We start from the raw sequence: 20,259 nt of genomic DNA, 5'->3' as shown, positions 1-20,259 counted from the left end.
CTAATCTACGAAACAAGAAAATATTCTCATAAATATTGCTATTCAAATCACACTTAAATTCTTCGTTCTTTTAATAGGCTCCAAGAAGTCACTATTGACTCAAGAGAAAGAGTTGCTGCGATTTTTTTTTTCGCATTTCAGTAGAAGCAAATCGTTCAGACGCTGATCAGACATTGTTGTTCTGAGAACATTTTTTACTAACTTAAGTTGACTAAACGTTCTCTCGTTAGTACTGGTACCATAACCAGCGGTTACGACAAATCTTAAAATGTAATCGGCCAGTTTTAACATTTTATATTTCGTTGCCAATACACCAGCTACTTCAGTTAATGATTTACATGATTCGCAATCAGAAAATAAAATCATGAGTTCGGTAAGTAATGCTTGTGGGACTGGCCTATCTAGCTTTGGCGGAATCATATTGATCAATGCTTCTAAGTACTCCAGTTTCAAATTTTGTGATTTCAGCGGAAAATGGAAAACTTTAAATATTGGATCTAACGTTTCTATTACTGACATCACGTTCAATGATAAATTATTAATGAGCGTGTCTAATACTTGTTTGAACTCTTTTCTATAAAATGTATATAAACCTAAAATTGTCGCATTTGCATTTCTGCTATCGAATTTTTGGGGTCCTCATCGACGCCGATGAAATTTTTTAAAGTCTTCTTCAACATTGATGTCGAATTTTTCAGCAAACTGCTTTGCGCTGCCGATCAAATCATCGATAGATGAGCTATTTTCATTCATTGTTTTCAAAATTTGAATGTGTAATTTTGATATATAATTGCAATCGATCACATTTATTTCGGGAGTCTCGATAGATTCAATTAAATTTTTTAGTTTGAACATCACATTTTTCATGAAATAAAGGGTTACAATGAAGTCAAAATTCAAAATTTTCTTTCTCAATCCTGAACTTTTTGTTCTAGAGGTGCTGTCAAAGTCAGTATTTTCGGCAATTTCTTGGAGGAGTTGAACTATCTCTTCGTAGGAAATATTGACGGCCTTTATGCTTTCGGCTCTAGCAACCCAGCGTGTTCTAGACAAATTTCTGAGTTTCAAAGAGTTTTCAATTTTATGTTATGTTTATTTTATTCATGTATCCATCACATTTGCGGCTTTTTCCGTCTCAATTTTCCTTTTCTGCGCCCTTTTTCTGAATTCCGCTCCAGACGGTTTGAGCTTTTTTTGGCAGGGATCCATAATACGATAAAATGCTTTTAAATGGTTAAACTCATGTGTTCACACCGCTGACCGCTCTGACAACGAGACTTCACAATGCCGCCACTGTAGTTCCCATGAATCGACTAGATGGCGGGGCACGCAGTTTGTTATGATTTCGCGCCTGCGCGGCCTATTTGGCGCCCTTTCGAATGTGTTCCGGGAGGGGGGACGCTCCCCCCCCCTATAGCGACGGCCCTGCCCTAAGGCTAACCGCACATTGAGGGCAGTTCAGCACAGTACAGCAGAGCCTAGCCTAGTAGAAGATTTTGTAAAAAATGCAATTAAATAGAACGCCGCATATTGGACGTAGCAGAGCAGAGGCCTACGCGACATAGTAAAAGAATACTGTGTCTACCCTGCGTCGGTTGTGGAGTTCGCACAGTTTCTTCTGCAGAGTGACCACGTTGTTTTAAATGTAACCGTTAAATTTTATGAAAATGGAATTTACGATACGAGTAACAACCACTAAGTACATGCGTACAAAGCACAAAGATGTAATCTGGGAGGAGATTAGCAAAAATTTGGACAAACCTATTAACAAAATATTTCCATTTTCTGAATTTGATTTCGAATCAAAAAGTAGGTTCATCTGATCGGCTGGATCCACATTTTTGTAAGGAACTAATTAAGGGCACAGAAACTAACTATATATATACTATATAACAGTATATATGTGCGCATTCCTCTATAGTTCCATGGTACTTTCCCTATGCTTTGCTAGGCTACGCTACTCTGAATATGCGGGGATTGTTCAGGTAGAGCACAGGAATAGTTTTCCTATGTACATAAGTACTCCGCTGTGCTGTGCTAGGCTACACTGCCTTCAATGTGCAGCTAGCCTAATGGAGTGTTTTCACGGTTTTTCAATTATATGTCGAGTGGGACTCAAAATTTTAAAATTTATTGATATTGAAGTTGTGAAGCATCAAATTTTGCTTCCAATGATATTAGACGCATGAATTTTGGACTAGCCGTTTTTGTTATACAGATATTCAAAGTTTGACTAATTTTGCAGAATAAGGAAAAATACTGTGCTTTCGAAATGTATGATGAGTGAGAATTTTTCGATAATGGGGAATTCTCCTCAATTTGGGTTATCACTGCATATTCAAGTTTAAACTGAACAATTATGAGTTTGTTTCATGCTTTCTTCAAATTCAGCGCGAAAACTATTCAAAATCATCCTTCAAATATGGGGTTTTAAAATTTAAATCGCTTTGTGCGGAGTTTACTATTTGGCAACAGCGCATACAAGACAATGAAAAGAACAATGTCCGATCAGCTTGTTTATAAAATAACAGCTGTTGATCTACAGGCGCGTGCTTACTGGGGAGCTTCAACTGCAACCGGCCATAAAAATCCCATAAAATTTTACGACCTTCCTCGTTCGTCGCAGACTTCATAGACAGCCATCTTTGTCTATCTCATCAAGATGATGCATTTGTTGTCCTTTATTATCCAGGCATATTTCAGTCGATGTTGCCAGCTTGTGCAATTCTCACAAAACGCTTTAAACTTAGAATACTCATTTTAATTTTTCATTTTTAAGTGCTTAAAATAATTTTTTTTGGGAAACGGTTGAAATGGTTATTCCAAATTGTGACGTTTCAAAGATATTTCATAAAAAATACATCATTTTCGTCAGAAGCAGTATTGCCTATTGGAAGTTGTATTCAGTTTTTCGTTACATGCTTACATATTAATATTTTAATGTTGATCATTGTTGTTGATTATTTATTATTGTTACTTTTCTGTTTCATTTCCCTTCAATTTTATGAAATTAGGTTTTTTGATTTTCTGTTGTTCATTTTCTTGAATTACTGTAATTATATCTTTACTAACATTTTTTAACGAAATATTGCGCGTCTCGCTTGCGAGGCCTCACTTTGAGCTAGTTTATTCCATAAAAGTTTTCCTTGTCTCTTATTTAAATAATTAATTGCACAAAAGAAACCAGATCCCCATTTTAGTAATTGCAAAATAGGAAAACTGAATAATTTCACCTAACTTCTTTGAATCGACTGATACTAACAGTTGCTAAGAGTGGTGGATAAGAACAGAAGTTTTTAAATTGAGCAATTCATTGCAGGTTATAAAACAATCTGCATATGACTCCAAAGCGGATATTTGGAGTTTGGGCATTACGGCCATTGAATTGGCGAAAGGAGAACCTCCAAACTCAGAAATGCATCCAATGCGTGTCTTATTCCTCATTCCGAAAAATAACCCACCTCAATTAACAGGCAGTTATTCAAAAATGTTCAAAGATTTTGTTGAAGCATGTCTAAACAAAGATCCTGAGAATAGGCCTACAGCTAAGGAATTGCTAAAATACCCGTTCATTAGGAAAGCAAAGAAAAATTCGTACCTGATTGATCTTATAGATAGATATAAAAAATGGAAGTGTACCAGGAATGAAGAAAGCGAACCAGACTCAGAGAGTTCAGATTCGTAAGTATTTTTAAAGCTTTTTTTTATTGATATATGTATATGATATTATGATATATAATTTAGAATTGTAGAATTCATCAAAAATTGAAAATGGCGGAAATCTAGAAATCCTGCAAAATTAACGATTTTTTCGCTATCGTCGAATAAGATTTCATTCTTCGAATGCACTTTCATAAAAATGGAATTTTTCGCCAGCTCAATTTAAAAATTTTGGGCCTTAAACCCCAATCAGTTTTATTTTTTTATTATGTTAGAGGTTCCTGCAGTAAAGAAACGGTTTGATATTTTTCGATTCTGTTTCCATATTCGTATAGGGTATAAAAGGAAGTAAAATCGGGAAACATTTCAACAATTTCAGGTGATTTTTTTTGCCGCTGTAGACATGTAAAAAAAAGTTGTGTTTCATTTCTGAAAAAGTTTCTTCACAGAAACTGTTCGAAAATTGTGTTCTTTCAGAAAATGTAATTCAATTTGGGAATCGACAAAAATTACGAACATTGAAGGTTTTTCACCATTTTGAATTTTTTTTTTGTCGGAGTTCTTCATCTTTTCTGAATTGAGCACTCAAAAATACTCCGATGTGACCAGAAACCGTTACTTTGAGGTTTATATATAACTGAGCACACTCATCAGAATATTGCTTAAATACGACGTTGAACACCCTAAATCTCGCTTATGCGTCGAAAACGGGGTATAAGTCATAAGGCAAAAGTGATTCTCCCGGTGTCATTTACCCACTATATATGTTTGTCCAGTTTATGATGAAACACCCTGTATAAACAAGTAATTGTTATGTACACTCGATAAATAATCGTCAGCCGGCACGATGCCAGTGAAATATGCGTCAGTCGAACTGCATAAGATGAAGCGCGCCAAAAAAATCTAGTCACTGCCCTTTGACTGACGATGTTTCCACCATCGGGAACGTGACTGACGCCCATTTTCACTCATAAGCATGAATAATTTACATTGTTACAAAGTTTCACGTGGAGATCAATCACTTTTTTTTTGAGATTTTTCCGGTTAGTTTCACCGCCTCCCACGTCCACACCCACCGCTATTGAACTGACTGACTCGCGGACCTCATATGTACAAGTGTAGAACTACTCATGCTAAAAAATTCGTATGAAGATCGATCACTAGTTCAAAAGTGACGCCACCTTCCGGACTAGAGGTCCTTACAGTTCTTGTAGAGTTCACTGTGTTGACCATATTGACACCCGGTTGTTCAGTTGGAGTTTATTATTTTCAGTTTAGTGTGTTGTTGAAAACGTCGCGTCGGCGTCGTAATGAAAATAAAGACATAGCTAGCTATCTGCGTATTACCTTTCACACTGACTTTCGAATAACAAATAATGGATTCTTTCAAAAACATTATAGTATAGATTATGAGTGGACTAAATTGAAAATAACATATATAGTCCATTCAAGAATGATTGACATCCTAGTAGTAGACTAGGCGAAGCTTAATATCTGGTCACAAAAGATATTTAAAGATTTCTGTACTTTCAATCACAGAACTGGAATATATTAATATAACCTAGAAAAGTATATGGAAATAAGAAATATTCAGATTTGCAGCATATTAATCAGCATTCAAAATTAACACAATTATGTTTCCAATTCAGACCCGTTTCCACCAAACGCACTTAGTGTTAAGTGTCCCTTAAAATGAACCCTTAACTTAAATTACGTTGCACCAACTGTTAAGTGACATTTACATGGCTAAAGCTAGCCTTAAATTTAAGCGCTCCTGTACTGACCACTTAGGTATTTAAGGGCGGGATTCTAACCTGAAATAATTTGTTGAACTGGCTGCAGAACATCCCATTTTTGATGGATTTTGAAAATTGAATGAATTCATTACTGAATACCAAGCCTTTTTTTGCCTTTATTGTAATGCCATCAGTGTTTTTTAACTTTCAATTTGGTGTCACAAATCATTATAATTAGCAACAAACTATTTTCTTCTGTTGAGAAGTTGAGTGTCCTTCGTAAATTACTACCAATTGCTTGGCAATCATTCACCGTATTCGTACAAGGACAATATAGTTATTTTCCTATCAAGTGCGGAAAGTGATGCTTGCCCGCACGAAACTGCCGTTGCCCGAACGATGCGAAGCAGAGTTCGGGTAAGCAGTTGAGTGCGGGCAAGACACTTTACGCAAGAGTTAGGAACAATATTTTTTCTACAAGCACTTGAAATATATAAATATATCCATTTCACGAAACAGATCATATCTCATTTGATTAATTCATATATAATGACTAAGATGTCTAAAATACTGGTGTATGCACTTGTCACTATTTGCAAGCATCAACATTTCAGAAAATCGGGGATATGGGATCAGTTTCGTGGCGGTGCCACCTTGTCATTTGCTTCGTTCTATCCTTGTTCTACCAGAGGAAGTAGAATGATACTCTCTCGTTTTATTTTGTTTTGCGTTGATATCGAACATCGATCAACGAGTTCAAAATATGAACTGGCCCATTTTGTCAGCTGTTAAGGAATATTTGTGATTTACAGTTTAATTTTCGTTGTAAAAACAAATCTGTCAATATTTCAACACTATCGAATAAGGGTTTGAAGGAGTATTCACTATTCTTCTTCAAGGTAATTACTGTTTGACAAATTGTATTCATGAGGAGGGTAATTCAATTTGATTTTAATAAAACACAGTTGATTGGTCAAATAAATTCAGTTGACGGAAATGGAATTTTCAGTACATCTACTCAGGAAGAATATTTAAAGAACAGACTCGAATAGAGATATGTATTTTTGATTCTCAATACATGCTCACAATTTACATTACGTATTTCCAATACAGTTTCTTTGAAATATTGCTGAAGTTGCCATAAAACTTAGCTATATTCGTCCCGAATGTTCGTTCATCTGATTTGGTTCTGCCTCAAATTCCAACAACACCGAATTCTTAGCTATAATAGTTCTTGATTGTCCATACAGTAAACAGAACTTACTGAACGACATGTTGAATAAATGAATATTCTACACCCTTTCTCGAAACTAATACATTTTCACACACCAATAATCGCTTATAAATACAACATATTCGTAAGTCGTAGTAAAGTATTCAAATTATTTTCAAATATCAATTGACAATGCTCTGTCAAATTCTAAACAGCGCTACCTACAGTGGAAAAAACGAAACTGATCCCATATCCCCACGAAATTAAAAACAAAATCGAATCAGTGAATACACCAGAGTTTTAGACATCTTAATAATGACAGACATAATTCTGCATGTCATTACTATGGGTTTCTCATCGTTGACGTTCTATGCATAGAAACATGATAGAATTTAATTTACTCTATAATATTTGCGTGCGGGAAAAACCCCTGCTAATCCATTCCCGCACGCAAATGCGTGCGGGAAAGAAATAGCAGGCGTTTTTCCCGCACGTTTTGGGAAAGTGACTCTTTGCAACTTGGAATGCGTGCGGGAAAAAGGTTGAACGCGCACGCTTGTAGAAAAAGGACATTTTCATCACGTTCCTCTTCAACATTAGTAAAACAAATTCACACAGGACCTCACAAAGAAAGTGTTGTACTTATATAAACTTAGGTACCTTTTATTTGACAATTATTATCAATGTTAATGCTAATTCAACAGCAAAAAAATGTTACTCTTTGATAATAATATAATCAAAGATTATAGAGTTAACTCTATAATCTTTGAATCTATCTTTGAATTGAATAATTTACTTGAAACTGACTAACAGGACAATAAAGTTAGGTTAATAAAATGACAACGATCATAGGCAACCGTCCAACCAATGAAATGGCTTTATTGGATTAGGATGAAGTTGCACCAAAATAAAAAAACAGAAATATCACTAGATATAAAAACTTAAGGGCCCCTTAAGATTCTTTTAAGCCACAGTCGTGCAACTGGTAATAAAATTAAGCGTCCCTTAACTTTAAACGACACTTAGGCCCAGTTGCAGGAAAGTCCATTAGATTTGATGTCCTATCAAAATTTAAAACTGTCATTTTTGAAGGGGAAATGAAGTATTAAATTTTAATGGACTTTCCTGCAACTGGACGTTAGTCAGGTACTCATTTTAAGGGGTATTGGTGCAAACGGGCCTCATACGATTAAATTAAGAGCATAAATAACTGTACAAAATTCAAATAACCGTCAGTAAGTGCATAGATTCACATATAATAGGTCTATAGATCAATGATTATCCACAATATCAACATGAATTCCTCAACACAAAATCTCAACTTATGGGCAATTACCAACTTAAATTCGATTTTCCATAGCCACCCGTGATGTCAATCATTCTTGAATGGACTATATTTTGTTTATTGAAGAAAAAATTATCAGTTCGAAATATCATTTTCATGGACTTCGATATATCCATCCAGGAAATATCCTATTTTTCTGAATTTCACCATTAGCAATAATTTCTATTTACAGTGAGGAGCCTAAACAAGATCATGATCTCGATGATCCTTGGATTATGACTGTGAAAGGAAATATGTCTGTGAAAGGAAACATGGCTATAAAGGTTTCAGTCAATGATAACAGCATAAGTAGCCTTTACTCTAAACAACTGCAACAACATAATAACCAATCTCAGAATGGAAGTTCTGACGGAATGTATGTATCAAAATCTCCTCCCAGAGACTCCAATCTTAATCACCACAGAACAGATCGGCCTGCTCCATCTCGACCAAAATCTCTTGTATCTTCGCCGGAAAGAGATATGGAATATAAAAGAGAAAGAAAGGAGACTGACTCAGAGAAGAAGATTTCCAGGGAAATACCACCAAATTCTTCAGATCCTAGAGAAAGAGGAGATGCTGATAAAGAAAAGAAACTAAACAAGAAGAGTGGGACACGTGAGAGGACAAACAGTGTTAAAATGGGTTATAGGTCGATATGGTTATCAAATATCATTTATCCTATTATATCAGATGTAAGTTTTTAATAGTTTTTTATTTCTTTGCGCTCGTGAGACATTCAGTGTACACTAAATTTATCTCTCAAAAATAACGTTGTTCGTGATCTATATCTTGTATAATCTTTAAAAACGCGGGTGATTAACAGGTCCATGTTTCCATGTTTTAGAGTTCAACATTTTTTTCTTAACAACGCAAATTTTAATTTTGCAATTGGACAGATTCCATGGTAAATGACCATTTTTCAACTCTGGTAACGAGAGTTTTATGCAAGGGAAACAAACAACATGTCATCAACTAATAACACCAAATGTTTTTCAGTTACAAAAGAAACCTCACCACAATGGCAGAGGGATAGATGCCCCTCACAAGTCTAACGACGTATTAGATGAGCTGAAAAACGCATTCGAAATCGCAGAGCAAACAAGTCCTGGGATCAGCGAAATTTTCGTCAGTGAAATGGTGCAAAAATTAGTGCCGTCTTCCACAGAATCACGGCTTAAAAATCTTATGGATAAATTATTGAGGTGAGTGTTGCTTGTATTCTTTCTTGGAACTTATCATGAGTGTTCTCTCCAAATACCTGAAACACAAGGTGTTGTTAAAAATAAAACGCAAACATTTTCAAGATAATATCTTATTTACGTCATTAATGAGAATAGGCATCTTTTCGGAACTTATTGAGGGTTTTCTCTCCAAATACCTGAAACACAAGATTTTGTTAGAAATGAAACGCAAACATTTCCGACTTAGGCCCGGTACTTTCACGTGCGAGTAAATAAATTTATTCGCTAGATGAGTCTCATTCTTAGGATAAGTAAAAATACTGTCTTTTCACTTTTAGATAGTGTTATTCATCGAATAAATCTGTCATTGAAACTTAATAATATGGAGAGTAGAGAAAAGGAGAACGATCGCCGTACTTAAAATGTGTCCCCGAAAACGGGGAACGTAGAATAGGAGTCGCTGCGATCGCTACTTTTATAGATAAGGAGTGGGGATTCAAGCGTCAATTTGAAATGAACAGCTTTCGTTTTATTTTAGGTTATGTGTCATCGTGGTTTTTCTGATGATTTTTCAAATACCTTTCTTCAAATCTATATTAAATATGAGTTCTCTGAATTATATGCATTAAAATACTAGTCGAAATCAATGAAATTCAAAAGAAATCATTGATCAAAAAAATTTTACCTACTTTTTTTATCATTGTTTATTGAAAGAAGGTATGTTAGTTGGTTAGATTTATCACTGAGGATTTAGAGTAGATTCTGTTTTCAATACTCAGCTGAGAACCGATATAAACCATATATTATGCTATGCCAACAAAATTCTTCAAGAATATTCACTTCTGAACCATGTAGATTTATTGGTTAGATATTCTTATTCAGAACAGTCAACTTCTCACTAGGGATGACAATTTCGATTTCGTTATAATGAATCCATCATCTTTTTGATATCTTCATCGCAAAAGTTCTCTTGACACACAAATGGATTCGGTGTCGATTCTTGAGGTAAGGTTTCTTTCCAATTTTCTCTCAGAAATGCTCTCGGAAATTTAATCTATTCTCCTTTTCTTTCCGATGCCAAAAACACTCTTACACTAGCGCACCCTTCATCATTTCACCATGGTCATAATATGTTGTTCTCAAAGATTATAGAGTAGAAAGATGGGAAACGGGGCGACTAAAGCGATTTGAGCGCCATCTGTGTGTCACGCGTGTTTTTAAGATGCTAGGACTGGTTAAAATATTAATTTGAGTGCCATTTGCAGAAATATATGAAATTTTTTCAGACGTCAATTTTGATCGAAGAGATTTTGAATGTTTTGATTCTCATTCCGCTTTTTGTTTATCTGGCTCGTTCTAGTTGCTGATTTTTGAATTTTTTGTCTTATTTCTTGGTGAAAACATCGAAATATTGTTCGAAAATTATTGAATGGTGAAGAACGGTGGATCAAATAATAAAATGTATTTTACGTGATTTAAGTTTTTCACTCAACTAAGAAAAATGGAAGCGTAAGTAAGTAAAGTCGTAACATGTGAATCGGTCATTCATTGATTCTAATTTTCAGTGCTCCGAAGTGGATAAAATTCTCAGAGTTTTAAGACAATTAATTCAGCAAACACTACTAACTACACCATGTGCAATGAACATTTTACTGCAGGTCAATTGAGAACTGTTCATCGACGTAAATTGTTGTATGCAGAAAGCATCCCTTGCATGAACGGCCTATTAAGGGAAAATGATGATCTTTATAGCTCCATTCAATGATTCTCAATTGCTACTCTTTCAATATATTCAGAAATGCAGAGGTTTTATTGATTTAAATTTGGGAACCGAGTGACTGTCAAATTGTTGTTTAGAAAGTAATAGTTTTATGAAACCTGCTGTGAGTGTTTTGTTCATACATTAATCAATTTGTATATTGTGTCATGAAGAGACCATATCATAAGTAAATAATAAAAAAAGCACCAAGAAACTATACTGACATACAGGTCTTGCATATGTCTGTAAGGTTTTTTTATGATTGGTTCTGAAAATTCTTTAAATAATGCCTACATATGTAAGTAACTGGAATATGTATGCTATGATGGTATGTTGAATATTGGTTCATATTAATTTCTGATATATATATATATATATATATATATATATATATATATATATATATATATATATATATATATATATATATATATATATATATATATATATATATATATATATATATATATATATATATATTTTACAAATTCAACTAAGTTCATTAATTCAGAACAACCTATTGTACAGAAACAACACCCTCGACGTATAGCAGATCACCATATACTTTAGTGTCCTAGTTAAAGCTTCATTTATTGCCCACTATTTCAATTTTTGTAAATTTTTTATGAATTGCAAATAAACATATAGCACATCCAATAGCGTTTTTCGATTATATCAATTGATTCCAAACATTGTTTAGATGAAAACTAACATCCTGATCACAAAGCAAAACCATACAACTTAACTGTTACCAAAAAGTTTTCCTGTATTGACAGTGCGTTTTTAGCGCCATCTCATTGTCACGCGTGTTTTCACTGGCCAAAATGTAGTCGGTTTTTAGTACTAGCGATATGAGGGCGTTTCCTATCTTTCTACTCTATAATCTTTGGTTGTTCTCTTATCAAAAATCGAAAATAATAATATTCCTATCATCTGTCACCAGGGAAACAGTTCACTCAGCCAACTTCAACTAGTTGAAATCAAAATTTCGCCATCAAGTGATGGCGAGCGCGCCTGTTGGCAAAAACATGAACTACCCTCTTGGTACATATTTTAGGGGACAAAAAAATCTATGGTCTCAAAGCAGCGATCGTTCTCCTTCTCTCTACTCTCCATACTTAATAAAGTGTTTATTTGTCATAGATCGAATGTCGGTACGTCATTCTTGACAGAATTTTTTAAATTCTGGATGTATGTTTATTCTTTGTGTGATTTTCACGAAATATTTGCGTTCTAGTTCGAATTATGACAATTTCCACAATGTGGTGTCTTATTTTACTGTAATCAGTGAAAAGTAGTATACCGTGCTTTCATGGAATTATTATTCGTCGAATTATGGAGAGTAGAGAGAGGAAAAACGATCGCTGCTTTGAGACCATAGATTTTTGTCCCCTAAAATATGTACCAATATGGTAGTTTATGTTTTTGCCAACAGGCGCGCTGGCCATCACTAGAGTGCGAAATTTTGATTTAAACTAGTTGAAGTTGGCTGAGTTTTCCTGGTGGCAGATGACAGGAATCAAAGATTATAGAGTAGAGAGACAGGAAACGCCCTCATATCGGTAGTACTAAGAACCGACTACATTTTGGCCAGTGAAAACACATTTGACAATGAGAAGGCGCTGAAAACGTATTATCAGTACAGAAAAACTGTTTAATAACAGTTTTCTGTTTTATAATTGAGGGGCGCGAAATTCGAACTCTATTCCTTGTATTTAATTTTAATATTGACCTTGTTGAGACTAGAAAACAAACATCCTGAGCGACAAAACAAAAGAAAGGTTTTGTTTTGTGTGACCAGGATGCTAGTTTTCATCTGAACATTGCTTGTAATCGATTAATATCAATGAAATACGCTGTTGGATGTGATAAATTTTTATTTGCAATCTATAAAAAATTTACAAAAATTTGAAATTATGGACAACGAATAGAACTTTGACTAGGATACAAGAGTACCTACATGATTATCTGCTATAGGTAGAGATACGTCAAAGGTGTTTTTTCTGTGAAAACGTTTTGAATTAATAAACTGTGTTGAATATGTACAATTCATATCAGAAATTGATATGAACCAATATTCAATTTGCGTCATAGGATACACATTCCCGTTACTTACATATTATTTACAAAATTTTCAGAACCTCAATTGAAAAAAATCTTACAAAGGTATACAAGACCTATATTCAAGCCCGTCAGTATAATTTCTTCATGCTTTTTTATGATTTCTTCATGGTTTGTTCTTTTTATGACACAATATACAAATTGATTGACGAATGTACAAAACACTCACAGAAGGTTTCATAAAACATTGAATTTCCAAACAACAATTTGACAGTCACCCGATTCCCAAATCGAAATCAATAAAACTTTTGCATTTCTGAATATATTGAAGGCAATTGGGAATCTTTGAATGGACGCATAAAAGTCATAATTCCCCCTAAATGGGCCCTTCATGCAAGGGATGCTTCCTGCATACAACAATTTACGTGTATGAACAGTTCTCAATCGACTAGCAGTAAAATGTTCATTGCACGTGGTATAGTCAGTAGTGTTTGCAGGCCTTTACGCCCTGAACATTTTTTATCCACTTCGTAGCACTGAAAATAAAAATCAATGAATGACCGAATCACATGTTACCAGTTTTAATACTTACATTCTCATTTTCCTTAGTGAAATTCGTTTCATTTGATCCATAGTTCTTCACCATTTCAATAATCAGCAACTAGAACGGGCTTGAAAAACAAAAGCCGATACGAGGTTGTCTATGGATTCGAGAATCAAAACATTCAAAACCTGTTTGATCAAAATGGCCATATGACTCTGACATCTCGCAAAATTTCATATGTTCCTCGAATTGAAATTTTAACCAGTCTTAGGGTCTTAAAAACACATTTGAAACACAGATGGCGCTCACATCACTTTAGTCGCTTCGTTTCCTATCTTTCTACTCTATAATCTTTGGATAGGAATATTATTATTTTCGATTTTTAATAAGAGAACAACATATGACCATGGTGAAATGTTGAAGCGTGCGTTAGTGTAAGAGTGTTTTGGCATCGGAAAGAAAAGGAGAAGAGATAAAATCTCCGAGAGAATTTTTGAGAGAAAATTGGAAAAAACCTCCCCTCAAGAATCGACTCCGAATCAATTTGTGTGTCAAGAACACTTTTGCGATGAAGATATCAAGAAGATGATGTATTCATTATAAACGAAATCGAATTTGTCATCCCTCGTGAGAAGTTGACTCTTCTGAATAAGAATATATAACCAATACATGGTTCAGAAGTGAATATTCTTGAAGAATTTTGTTGGCATAACATAATATATGGTTTATATCGGTTCTCAGCTGACTATTGAAAACATAATCTACTCTAATACCCAAGTGATAAATCTGAGATTGCTACCTTTTGTTGTCTTGATGTGTACTACTCCTCACTGCAAATTTATAGAATTTTTAAGATTACGGTTAACCAACTAACATACCTGTTTTCAATAAACAATGTTCAACAAAAGTAGGTACAATTTTTTTGATCAGTGATTTCTTTTGAATTTCATTGATTTCGTCATTCATTATGAATTAATAAATATGATATAATGATCTATAATTTGACTTGTATTTTATTGCATATAATTCAGAGAACTCATATTCAATATAGATCTGAAGAGAGGTGTTTGAAAATCAGAAAAACCACGATGACAGATAACCTAAAATAAAATGAAGGCTGTTCACATTTTTAGTACGGCGATCGTTCTCCTTCTCTCTACTCTCCATACGTCAAATAATTTCATCTGCACCGAAGCACCGAAATAAGGTATCCATCAGATAGGAAATTATTTGACAGATACTTATTGACATTGAATAAACTTTATTCGAAGGTGAAAGTACCGGGCCTTAATATCTTATTTACGTTAGTAATGAGAATAATCACTCGGCTTGTTCACCCGAGTGCCGAAAGATCTTAAATCCTAATCGTCTGAGTATCACAGCTTGAAAATCTCGGCTGTCGCGTATGTTGACTCTTTAGCCGCGTACACATCTGAGCAAAACAGCCGAATGAGCACATCGCGCCGAATGAGCATTCAGATGTAGACGGACAAAACACACAGCACCGAACGCGCTCATGTTGCGCGGAGCCGATCCGCAATTTGTCGGTCCATCAAAGGAAATTCGTGCTCAGTGTGGACGGGTTTATTTGACATCTTTTCCTCGAACCGAACGCACACATTTAAATATAGATTTCTCGCAAGAACCGTGTTTGAATTTAATAAAATAGTATGAAAACCGCCCAATTTTGTCGCCCTCACTCTGAATGTCTTGCAAAAAAAAAGTGCTGTTGAGGCTTCGGTCTCGACTTCTTTGTAGATATAATTGTGAAGACCTTCTAGTACGCCGTCGTCTCTTCTTCTTTAGCAACTCGTACAGAATTATGAAAGAGGCACTAGCACTAACCCAAGTTTTCCATCCGTAGAACATAGAATACATAGAATGATTCTTTCCATCGTTTACGTTCGTAAGCACTGAAATGACACATCCGTCGGAAAGAAAAATTGTCCGCATAAACGCTCATTCGGCTATTTTGCTCAGATGTATACGCGCCTTTTGACTGGCAGCGGTTCACCATATTTCTCTATTCGATTTCATGCACGGCCTTCCTGACCAGTGGCGGCTGCTCCCCCAACTAATATTTTCATCTAAAGGAATTTACGTAACGTCACGTTTTTTATTTGGGTATTTAATTTTCTTTTTTACTTCCGATTTAGTTCAGACTCCAGACGGCGCCGGCGTGCGAACTTGACAACTACTTTGAACGCCAATGCAAATATACGCGTAGGACGTTAGATGCCACGTACACTGCTCTCTCGAACTCATATTTGATTGGTGCAGCAGCTACCCCTCGCGCCACACACGTCCCGTAACAGTCCACATTATTTAGCTGGCAAAAATGGTACACAAACACATCCAGCACGTGTACGTCGTATGTGGACGTGGGTGAGCTTCTGTATACCGTGTTTGTTGTATTCGCTCAATTATGGCCGAAAATTTGGAGAATCCTATTTGCATTAACGTACAATATTTGAATTATATTCGTTTTTCTTCGCTGTTATTAGAAGAAAAACAAAAAATCAAAAGTGTCGGTCGTCCAAAACCGAATTTATCGATCACTCATGTAACGTAATGTAAAACACGCGATAATAAAAGAACCTTTAAGATAGACACTTATGAAAAATGTTTGTTTATGACAACAATTTGGAAGGAAACATATATAGAAAGTTTTGTATACGAACAATCCACTAAAGCAAGCAAACATTAATGAAGGGTAAGGGAAAAAATAAGATCGAACAAATTAACAACTTGGTTACATATATATAAATATAAAAAGAGTATTTATTATATAATGTTTGCTTGCTTTAGTGGATTGTTCATACAAAACTCTCGAATCGAAACGTCGGCATTTTGTTAAATTGAGTCTCTTTAACCCAGACCAACAAGGACCTTTTCTGAATATTGTCCCGAGATAATTTTCAAAATTTTTTCCAATTTGGAGAACCTTCAGAAATCTTATTTAGCCCTCTGAAAGGTAAGATTTCTGAAGGTTCTCCAAATTGGCATTTGTTCGGGTGATGACGTCCCCGTTAGACAAGAACCGTTGTCCGCCGATCCATTTTTCAAGTTTGGAAATGGGAAGTAGTCACTGGGGACCAAATAAAGTGAATGCGGTGGGTGTGGTAATAATTGAAACTTTAATTCCATGAATTTGCCATTGCAAATTTTTCTTTTTTCAAATTAGGACGTTTCTTCCAGATTTATTCTCTGAATCTTTTCAATAACGACGCATAGTACATTCCAGTTATTGTTTTTCCTTTTTCCATGTCATCAATGCAGAATATCCTGTGTGCAACCCAAAAAACTGTGGCCATAACCTTATCGGCCGATTCAACCGTTTTTGCCCGCTCTCTTTTCAAAATCCACTGTTCTTACCGTTCCTTCTTCTCCGAAGTGTAAAAAGAAATCCATGCTTCGTCTATAGTTATGTAATTGCGCAGACACTCTGCAGGATTGCAACGAAAAATCCACAAAATCGTCTGAGAATCGAATATACGTTTGCGTTTATTCTCCGCTGAGGGCGAACGCGGCCGAAATACTTTTTACAGCCAAATTTTCATACGAAATTGAGAACACTGCATCTTGTGATATGCCTATATCGTCAACTATCTCACGCACTTTGATTCGTCGATCACTTAAAACTATATCATGGATTTTGTCAATAAATTCTTGTGTATACTCCATTCACTTTTATTTTTGCAGTCGGTTGGCCATGGAAATTCGGCACATTTCACTCTGCATAGTACGAAAATGTGGGGTTATGACGGTTGTCAAAACATTTTTGGGTTTTAAATCAACGCTATATTGTCCGTTCTACGAATCTCTTTGGAAAATATGTGACGAGCATAATTGAAGTTTATAATGAGGATAAATTCAGATGCATACTACCCGTTGATATGAATATCAACAATTGTTACGATCTGAATTGAAATAGCCAATTTGCCATCGTCAAGGCCCCAAAATGGAGTACGCTCCACCGAAGAAAAGCAGATGCTGACCATGGCTTTTCTTCGGAGGAGCGTACTCCATTTTGGGGCCTTGACGATGGCAAATTGGCTAGTTCAATTCAGATCGTAACACTTGTTGATATTCAGCGGGTAGTATGCATCTGAATTTATCCTCATTATTGTATTCATTGCCTCCCCGTTTAGGCGTGATCATTCTTTATTGAAGTTTATCTTGATTGAAGGCATACCAAATCTAGTTATTGGCATGGAAAATACAAGAGGTCAGTATAATATTGTAACCAGTCCGGCCCTTGCGGTCGGACCTTTCGAGAAACAGAGCGGTCGAGAAATTCCAGAATAACCGCGAATCTACCTGAATGTTTCCGGCGCCTATATAAGCCCAGCGGAGGAGCAGGTAGGAAGTACAAGTACAGTTACAGTGCAAGCGACTAGTGGAAATAAACAAGAGTGCAAATAAATAGTAGTGTAATAGTTAGTTTGTGAGTTATATGTGTATTAAGTGTAAATAAATAATTTTAATAAGTTGGACGTTTTAATTAAGCGAAGAAAACGTTACATTGGTGTCAAGTGTGCGGTTCAACATCGCTCGAATTAAATAAATAATTTTGGATATTTGAAGTTCATGCCAGTGACCACAAGACTGCAGAACGCGATGGAGACTCAAGCGGTAATGGACTTTTTGAGTAAGATGAACGAAAGAATGGAAGAAAATTCTCGAAAATTGAATGAGAAAATGGAGGAGAACTCTTGTAAGTTGAATGAGAAAATGGACGAGATTAAGGAAAATTGTAATGATGTGGTGAGTCAACTTACAGACAAATTGGACGAGAAACTGGAAATCATAAATGGAAAATTCGATAAAGTGGACGAGAGATTCGATATAGTGAGTGGAAAATTTGACGAAGTTGATGAAAAGTTTGACAAGGTTAACGGCAAGTTTGAAGAAATGGCAGGAATAATTGAACATCATTCCAAGTTGATAGATTCCTTGAAAAGAATGTCAAACAGAACAGATATTCTGGCTTCAACACCCTACAGCACAGCGAAAGCGGAAAATGACGGCGAAGGTAGTAGAATGAAGATCAAGCCTCCAACTTTTGATGGAAAAATACCTTGGTCGACATATCAAAAACAGTTTGAAGCTGCTGCCCTGGTAAATAATTGGAACGACAACGAAAAAGCCACGGCATTAATTATAGCTCTACGAGGAGAGGCACTCAACATTCTCCAGACGATCCCGGAGAGTCAACAAGCCTGTTACGAAGTTCTTACATCGAAACTTCAGATGAGATATGGTGATGCCCATCTACAACAAGTATACCATGCACAAATAAAGAACCGAGTGCAGAAAACAGGGGAAAATCTCCAGGAGTTTGAAGCTGATGTGGCGAGATTAGTCAGGCTGGCTTATCCATCTGCTCCAGATAGCTTCCTGGAACAGCTATCAATCCAGACATTCGTGGATGGGATAAAGGATGGGGAAATACAACAAGCCCTGAGACTAGCACGCCCTAGAACCGTAGATGATGCCTTAGCCCAGGCTTTGGAAATTGAAGCAGCGAAGCAAGCGTCGCATAGGGAACACCTTCGTGTAAGACAAGTCCAAGAAACAGACCGATCTATTGAGGACATTGTCAGAGAAGAAATCCGCAGAATATCACAAGTTAGGAAAAAGGATGCTGTGTGCTGGAACTGCAACAAAAGTGGGCATTTCAAGCGAAACTGTCCAGAATTGGAAAAAGAGTCACAGAAGGGAAACTAAAAGGGGTCGGTGATAAGGGGCATAAATCGACCCAAGCCAAAAATGCCCCCGAAGTGATAATCCGAGGAATAATGTCTAAGGATTTATCAAGCATAGTTATCCCTGGAAAGATAAATGATCGAAATGTGAAAATACTGGTAGACACTGGCTCGACCAAAACCATTGTGCGTCCAGAAATTGCTGAAGGACTCAAGACTCGCCCAGTTAGGATCAAACTCCGAACTGCGTCTGGACAAGAAATACCGACTTATGGATCGATCGTCTCCACTATTGAATTGGGAAACACAACAATTAGCCACGAAGTTCTGGTAGCTGGAATCACGGAAGAAGTTATTCTGGGATTGGATCTTGTTAAGAAGCTTGGATGCCAATTGGATTTGAAGAGTGATGTACTTCGGCTAGGAAGTGAAGAGATTCCATTCAATGATGTGGAGGACAAGATATATCGGATTCGACTGACCGAGGACATCACGTTGCCAGGGCGAACTGAAGGCATAGTGACTGGTAGATGTGACGATGTAACGAGGAGTGGCTGCGTGAGAGTAATTGAGCCCTCTGACGATATAACCTTAGCTAAAGGACTATTACTTGGGAAGACCTTGGTAAGGGTAAGAGACAGCATTCCCATCCGATTGCTAAATGTCAACATGTTTCCAGTCACCCTGAAGAAGGATACCTTGATTGGACGTGGTGTACCTGTGTACCATATTTCGGGTGGGATAAGTACTGCAGAAGTCTCAAAATCGCAAAGAAATTCTGAAGAACTGGTGTCCCTCCTCACTTCAAAATGTCAAGAGCTCGACCGATACCAACTACTCGAAGTGAGAAAATTGGTTCAAACGTTCTCCGACGTTTTTGCTACGGACGGAAAAGCAGGGAAGACTGATGTTGTGCAGCATAAAATCAATACTGGTGATGCACAACCTATCCGACAGCATCCTAGACGTCTTCCTCTGGCAAAAAGAGAAGAAGCTGAAAGGATTATTGAAGACATGGCGAGAGAAGGTGTAATCGAACCGTCCGATAGCCCCTGGACATCGCCCGTTGT

At 36.2% G+C, this 20,259-nt stretch overlaps 1 protein-coding gene across 2 annotated transcripts in view; it reads left to right on the top strand.

Annotated features, from left to right (window-relative positions):
* LOC123311294 (serine/threonine-protein kinase 26) overlaps nt 1-20,259 on the top strand; it is a 59,517-nt gene that overhangs the window by 27,062 nt on the left and 12,196 nt on the right. For both annotated transcript variants that reach the window (XM_044895179.1, XM_044895178.1), the window contains exons 4-6: nt 3,320-3,681; nt 8,127-8,628; nt 8,933-9,138. In XM_044895179.1, the coding sequence (XP_044751114.1) occupies nt 3,320-3,681; nt 8,127-8,628; nt 8,933-9,138 (1,070 nt within the window). The remainder of the gene's footprint in view (nt 1-3,319; nt 3,682-8,126; nt 8,629-8,932; nt 9,139-20,259) is intronic.

The sequence above is a fragment of the Coccinella septempunctata genome, chromosome 4, assembly GCF_907165205.1.
Source record: "Coccinella septempunctata chromosome 4, icCocSept1.1, whole genome shotgun sequence".
Lineage (NCBI taxonomy): Eukaryota > Metazoa > Arthropoda > Insecta > Coleoptera > Coccinellidae > Coccinella > Coccinella septempunctata.
This window is presented reverse-complemented; position numbering and strand designations above follow the sequence as displayed.